The sequence below is a fragment of the Lineus longissimus genome, chromosome 3 (genome assembly GCF_910592395.1).
Source record: "Lineus longissimus chromosome 3, tnLinLong1.2, whole genome shotgun sequence".
NCBI lineage: Eukaryota > Metazoa > Nemertea > Pilidiophora > Heteronemertea > Lineidae > Lineus > Lineus longissimus.
In genome coordinates this window covers 3,826,146-3,833,808 of record NC_088310.1, presented here as the reverse complement: position 1 = coordinate 3,833,808, position 7,663 = coordinate 3,826,146, and the positions used below count along the sequence as shown (strand labels likewise).

The 7,663-nt window shown below is 40.3% G+C and overlaps 1 protein-coding gene across 1 annotated transcript; it reads left to right on the top strand.

Moving 5' to 3' along the window:
- Nucleotides 1–1,020: 1,020 nt before the first annotated feature.
- Nucleotides 1,021–7,658, top strand: LOC135485416 (uncharacterized). Its single transcript, XM_064767415.1, has 5 exons — nt 1,021–1,237; nt 1,428–1,491; nt 2,075–2,140; nt 2,398–2,645; nt 3,101–7,658. The coding sequence occupies exons 1-5, from the start codon at nt 1,046–1,048 to the stop codon at nt 3,356–3,358; spliced, it is 828 nt and encodes a 275-aa protein (XP_064623485.1). The 5' UTR covers nt 1,021–1,045; the 3' UTR covers nt 3,359–7,658.
- The last annotated feature ends 5 nt before the right edge of the window (nt 7,659–7,663 follow it).

Genomic DNA, 7,663 nt, shown 5'->3' with positions numbered 1-7,663 from the left:
GTTGCAATATATTTAGTCGTCAAATTTACTTGGTTTTCATGTATTTTATTAATGGAGTGTAGTAGTATATTGAAGTTACCTCCAAATTATATAACAAATTATATCCCAAGATAATAGCATACCGGCCTGATATGGACTAAGTACCCGAAAATACGTACAGCCTATGAATCGCAAAGCCACCGCTACACGAGAAGAAAATTTAATTACGCTCTGATTGACTGTTTGCCGATTAGTCACCGCACCATCTCCCTAGTTTGCTTAACTTCCAGATTAATGGTGGCAGAAGTTGACCCAGGGCATCTCCAGTGGGATCATCGCAGCCGCTTAGGAAATCCTGGGCCTGTCAGCGAAGGTTTATTAGCAAACCTACATGGCAGCAACGACATGCTTATTCGATTAGTAACACGAAGTTGTTCCCTGAAGTAAATATCGAGCGGTACTCCTAGTTTCAGTGAGCATTGGTAGAAAAAGAGAGGCCATCTTCCAAAAGGCATCATATGTTGTGTATCAGGTAAAAATGAAGGCAGTATTATTAGGTCCAGGCCCTATTCAATCACACCTTGAGTATTTTTGAGTACTTCTCTGAGGACTGACCTACAAATCAGTATCTACAGCATTGCTTTCTGTTTATGAACTACGCAGCCTCACTTTCATTATAAACTGGGAATCGTGGAATCCACAGCTATAGCGTAGCCAGAATTGTACCCCGACCCCCAAGTCCGTCTCTACGCATAAATATGATTCATCTACATGTATTTATTTATAATGCTGTTGTGTACATTGGATATCTTGATACTATACATGTAAAAAAACAGTTTCTTTGGCCATCGTCTGAACTAGATCCATCAGACATGTCAAGTGATTTGGAAACCCGTATAAAGTGAAAAGGGAATTCTACTTATTTCTTCAAAAAAGTACTTCCTGTTCTAGATGTAGAACAATGCAACATTTCTATACATGATTCAAACAAGACCTGTTTAGAGTGAATAATACCATCACCGCTGAAAGTGTTATCTAGCAATAATTCTAGGACGTATTCGGTTTGATGATGGCCACTCGCAGCGTAATCAAGTCTCTGATTATCGGCTGTGCTTTCCTCGCACTTATTTGTTGGAATATTATGCTGCAAACAAAATACGAACGGAGCTTTAAAACACGAGATGACCATCTCAGAGAACTCGAAGGAAAGTTAAAAGCACATGACGGCGATTTCGAAGTGCACCAGAAACTTATTAAAGTAAGTCGGCCTACAAGTGTTTGCAGTTTGTTTATCATTATTCAATGTTTTTGCCTGCCCTCACTCTTCTCTGTACTATTTTCAATTACCACGTCCTATGCCTTTTTGTCTCTCGACTCGGCTGATCGATGCTTATGTTAGTCACGTCACAAAATGATTGTGCCGAGTAATTTATTATTCTGTTTTTCAGTCCATCGACAAGGCGACCTCCAGGCGGATCAAGCGTTCTCTGGGTAACCGACCTCCGCCAACTGGTAGGTATAGGGCCTATATTATACATGTACATCATGTGGGCCTAAATATAAACCAAGGTCGCATCTGTAACTTTGAAGTTGCAGTGATTTTATCCTTTTCGCCGTCTTGATATATTTACTCAGCAGGAAGCTGTTGACGTTAGTGACGCTGCCGGTGGTTGGTGGACAGAATGAGGACTGATTTGACCAAAATGTCATTTAGATGTCAGGATACGCATGCTAAACACCTGGTAATTACCTTGCATTGGATGAAACCAAATAAATTAACCCCGAACCACTACCAAGTCGCAAATGTAAAACTACAAAATCGGCGTTATGTTCATGAAAGCCAACCATAGACTATTTGGGTTTGGCAGCGAACTGAAAAATTCTCTGACATTCTCTGACATTCTCTGAGGTAACATCATCTACTTCATTTAAAGGGAGACTATAAGCAGGAGCCAGGTAGGTCAGATTATGTTACACAAAGCCGCCGTTAAGGGTCTTTCCTATCTCGCAATACATAGCTTAAATACTCAGCTGTTGAGGAATAAAACAAACACAACCCACATGACCCTCACAAGTCATTTTTTTATTCTGTCAGGTGGCGCCATGTACATCCGCTGGGGGAGAACAGTGTGCCCTGTTGATGCAGAGCTCGTTTACAAGGGTAAGTGGATTGCGCAATTCATTGTGCTCATCACGTGATTTGTTCAAGACACATACCATTGTATATGCAGGCAGGCCTTTTGCTACGACTCCGTTGGACCTTCAGGTTGGACAGTCGGTTGAGTATCATTGTCGGCCTTCTAAATTTCATCGCTAGTGACTTGTAGTCTGTTATTAGGGAAAAGTTATTGCTACTTGTATAACCATTGGATACTGTTTCAACACCGTTAGCTTACATCTTACATTTTCAACATTCAGGCTACGCAGGAAGCGGCGCCTCAAGACACACCGGAGCCTCACCAGAATATGTGTGTCTTTCTAGTGAACCTAAGTATGATCGGTATGATACTGGTGCTGTATCCGACATGGGAGCATGGATTTATGGTGTGGAGCTTAAGCTTGCTACTTCGAAGAACATATTGGAGACCAGTAATTCAAAGTTAAGCCCGCTGAATAACTCGGACATCCGGTGTGCGGTCTGCAGGAGTCTGACAAGAACCAGCATGGTAAGTGCAATGCAGTGGCATCATATGGAAATTTCAAAGCCCAACAAAACGAAAGAATTCGCGAACTGTGGTCAAATAAACCATGTGTGTTTTTAAATACATTAACAGAACCATCACAACGTTAAACGCCCGAAAAACAGTCCGTAGAATATACAACGTTCAAGGGGGGGTCAGAGTTGAGAAACAGTACTCTTAAATTTGCTTCGATCAATCTTTTCTTTCATCTATGTCAGGTTTCGTAATCCGTACGAACAGTTACGTTCAAAGTAGGCGTTCGGAGGTGTGTTGTTTCATCAAGTGCTGTGCTAATTCAATCACGCGACACTCGTCCATGGGAAATATGTTCAAAAAGAATCTACGATAAAATGCATTTACCCGGTATGCTTCGTATTTCGTCGTTCGTAGCTTTTCGTAAGGCTTGAGAAACATGTCTATTGAAATCAATCGTTTTTCAGGTCATGATCCCAGGAACGAACGAGTGTATCCCCGGATGGAGTATGGAATACCGGGGGTATCTGGTGAGTTCGCGTTACACAGAGAAGGGACAACATAACTACGCCTGCTTGGACAAAGCTCCAGAGGCAGGGACCGATGGTGGAGTTAGAATTAACAACGGAGCTATGATGCATCTGGTTAAGGGACATTGCGGCTCTCTGCCATGTACTCCTTATGTTCAAAATTATGAGCTGACCTGTGTTGTGTGCACTAAATAAAGTATATGTCTAATATGCTTTACTCCAATATATCACTAACAGGTTAATTTCGGCCGACTATATAGGCATACATGTATGAGATTATCAAGTCGTCCAAGATCAAGTTGCTTTCGACGCAAGTAATGAAGCCTTTAATATCAATGATATTCAAATTCGCTGTAGCAGTTGCGGTTATAGTCAAATTCGCGGGAGCTGTGTTTAGATGAAGTTGTGGATCCACTGAATGGATCAAAGTCATTAATAAGTACTTCTTTAGTTCTATCTATGTTGATATCTCTTTGGCTTTCCACCAAATAACCATGAACCACAATGAATTATCACACAGATTTGCTAGCCAACTTACTATCAATTCAGTACCCCCTACCTCTTTTGTGTTCATAGTCAGCTGGTAATTCCTTTGACTTTCCATCATCTCACCATAAACCGCAGTAAGTGGCATTCCTCCCTTTGCGGGATGGGGCGTTCACCATAAATCCAGGCAGATCAACCGCGGCTCGTAAATGTAATCCAGTTGCTGTCTGATTGATGTCGCGATCCTTAATTAATTCTGTTCTTATTAGAAAAGTCATCGCACCATAATGACCAAATAATATTCATATGAATCTTAAATAATTACCAATATGAGAAGATACCCAGAATGAATTGTCCGGCACAATGTCACGCATTGACAAGGTTTATTGAATTAAAAGGCTAATAGCTTACAATTATTCTACCAAAGGTTTATTGCGGCCACTGCAAGGGACTCGTATTGTCCGAACCTGATTTATCCCGTGTCGTTATTAGCTATTTTGTCATCTGAACGTCCCATCCTGGACTATGCATCACGTAAACTACATCAATGTCCAATATGGAGGTTGTAATATTCGCCAAACAAAGGCAACTAGGCGTGGAAGACCCGTAATAAATATCCTACTTTTCGTACAAATATCATAACGTGTGCAATAAGCTATCAATATTTCACTTTGGTTGGCACATATATTGGATGAATCCCTTTCTCCGATTGAAAACAATTTATTAGGAGTTGGGTGAGATAGTTTCTGATAAATTGATATGATGCATTTCGTTTAATGTAAAGACTGGCTATATATCAAAGCTTTCCTCATTGGATCATGTGTTCATAAATGACTGATTCCACGTAGCGGTTTTGTAAAAAAACTCCGGCGGTTTGCTCCTCTAGTTTGCCTTTTCCTATTTAAAACTTCGCCGCAACGGCAAACCTCGGAGGTTACCCACTTAGTGTAATCAGTCCGTTGACTTGCTCACACACGACCGTGCAGACTAGCGTACCGTGTTTGAGTGTTTCCATTTTTAAGTATTTCGCCTCATTGTCTAGCTGAAGCTGAAAGACAATAACAAGTCTTTCTCTGTTTCCTCCTATCGATAAGTCATGGCAAACACCAAGCAAAGGAACAGAGAAACAACCAAACACGTTTACCGGCATCAAGTGCCGTCCTTCCATTCTCCTTGTCCTCTGGGCTTGAGAGTAAGACGAGCCTATTGGAGTCGGGATTGGAGTTTAATTTCCCCAACTTTTGTGTCTTCTTATTAATCTAGCAAACCACCGCTGTTGGTTCATCTGTCTAATACTTAATTGCTGAAGACTTTCAAATGTAATGGCTAACCAATATGGCTTTCTTTTACCGCCAATTTTCTTTCTTTGTAACAACTATATCGGTATCATAAACGGTTTTTAATTACATGGTAATTGAGGAAGACGGTTCCTTTTTCGAATCTTGATCGTTTCGAACTTTGCAAAGTGTAGGAATGGAGATATTTGAACAGTCACATAGTTATTGTCATGTGCATGGTAAGTTGCATTTGTTGCTTCGTCGTCGGCGAATTTTGTCATTTTTCTCGAAATGGGAAGATGACACTTGACAACTTTCCTCCATAGCATCCTCTGTTTTTGTGGATCTCTGATTCCACAACCATCTCTGAAGTTTACTGATTCCATCTCTGAATCTTTGAAACCTGTGTTTGTGCGTGCCTAAGTTTAGTTTACCGATAATTCATTACAAACATTTGGCTAAACTAACTTTTTTAACGAGTTCGTTAAACGTAACAGAATGAATATATTATTGAGTCTGATTGAGATATAATTCAATAATATTTTCATAAACTCCCGATCTCCAATTTCACTCTTGTGATGAAATTAGCCTAAATGTATTAAAGTGCCTTCGAAGCTGACAGTTGGCCAGTTAATATCAGGGGAATCAATTTGCGACGGCGTGAATACTGATTTCCTCCGACATTATCTACCCTATAAAGCTTATTGCCGCGTTATAGGTTTATATACTTTGACCTGTAGACGCCTAAGTTATTGGGTCTTATTGGCTATTGGTAATGGAAATTACCCTGGTTTTGCAGTTACCGGTTAAGTATTTAAACAAACGCTGCCCTGTCAATTTCGTGTATCATTTACGGAAGAATTCTGATGGAGAGGAATGAAAGGTGAAAGGTGATCTCTGACGTTATTATCCCATTGACAACTAATGTGGATGAAAAATCGACTAAAGATATGCTAAAGACTGTTTCTTTACCAGAGATGGTCAGCAGTTGTATTGCAAGCAAAAAGACACCAGTCTTCATAGTATAAAGTTTGGTGCGGTAATTTATTTTTTATATTGTCACCCCTATCAAAATAGCTAGCCAGACTTGGCTTCTAGTTTGTAGCTTAGCCGCCAAAACTTTTTTCGGTGTTGCCAGGTGTTTCATTGAAATGAAAATTTTCATTCGAAGTAAAAATGCTGTCTTTCTTTAAAGATGCTAAACGTCAAAAACGCTCTTAAAACATGAGATTAAAGCTAACCTATCTTCACGAAAGACCTTTAGACGATTTTAATAAGATCGTTAGCCGCGGGTTTCCCAAAAATACACATTTGATTAGTCACAAAGTCGGCATAATTAAGACACATATTCAAGCAACTTTCCTCGAAGACGTGCACAGCCCTTAGATTGTTTCTAATTAACCGCCATTCCCTTAATTAGCCCAATTTTCCGGAAAGATAAACCCGCACTTTTTCTTGAAGAAATCCCCTTCGAAGAGATAGAGCAGTAGAATACATTTGCTGGGACATCGCACCGCCTACAGCAAGCGCAGTTCAAAGGTCCTCTAATTTCGATCATCGCGCCAATAAATTGGTTTTTAGCATAAGCGAGCGTGCCTACCTAGACTGATTTCCTGGCTTCGGTCAGCCTCCAAGTAGCCCCGCCAATTCAGCCGTTGAACCCAGTTTATTGTACACGCCGTGATGGGTAACGGGCATGATTAGGAATATCAGCCAATCGCTGTCATGTGAACAGTTTCTCCGTAACTAGCTTCGTTAGGCTGACGGGTTCCTTGGCGAGCTGGTGTGTTAGGCTATCACTCACTCTATGGCTGATTATCTCTGGTCCTGACCGCCAGCTATATCATATAGCAACACTTTAAACCTCTAGAGTCGTCTTAATGAAAGATCAACCCCTTTGGTGTATCAGTGTTTTTACAACCTCTCGACTATATCTTGCATCTTCGGCTCGAAGCTGCCTATTCGAGACACTACATGTAGGTGTTTAACCCCACTGTTGTTCAACAGCGAGTTTGCGTGTAGCCCACAACATCATCTGCTTGACTCAACTAGCTTGATTCGAAGTGATTGATCCAAAGTAGAACATTAACATGTATTAATTAATCAGATCAATGTGAAGAGGTATGTGTACGTTGAGTAGTGCTAACAATTTGTTGAAAGTATATGTCGAATCGTCGAATCGGAAGTTTGGTTTCCCGAAGAGGTGGGTAAATGGCGACGTCCCTGACTGAATTTTGTCCATGTCAATCTCATCCTCTTGAGTAATGAATATGATGTTTCAATAATTCGGAGACAATAACCGTAGCAGTTCAAATCGAGGAGTCTTCTCATCCTTTTGTCGGGCGTTGAACTGGTGACACAAAATTTGATGTCGATAGCAGTGCTCCATTATCCGACTCCCGAGAAGGAGAGGAAGAACTCTACTGTGAAAATATCTTTAAAATATATTTCTGAACGGAGGTCAAGATAACTGTGTACGTGCATTGGAACCATGGTGTATTTAGGTCGAACTCTAAGTTATTGAATCTATTTTTTTCAATGAGAACGATCTTACTATCAATAACGCTGGAGTCATCATTCACAAATAATATTTCATGTTTTGAAAGTCAATCTGTATAATCACAGAACAGCTCTTGTCTATTTTCCTAATCTTTTCAGGGTTGTCATCAATCGCCATATCCTCTTGTATTTCAGTTTGAAACAACCAATGAGAAGTTATTTTGATATTTAATATTAC

Excerpts from the sequence above, each read along its gene's own strand:
- LOC135485416 (XM_064767415.1), top strand. The coding sequence starts at position 1,046 with ATGATGGCCACTCGCAGCGTAATCAAGTCTCTGATTATCGGCTGTGCT. Across the intron at positions 1,238-1,427 it reads TGCACCAGAAACTTATTAAA|TCCATCGACAAGGCGACCTC; the intron begins GTAAGTCGGCCT and ends TCTGTTTTTCAG. Across the intron at positions 1,492-2,074 it reads TAACCGACCTCCGCCAACTG|GTGGCGCCATGTACATCCGC; the intron begins GTAGGTATAGGG and ends TTATTCTGTCAG.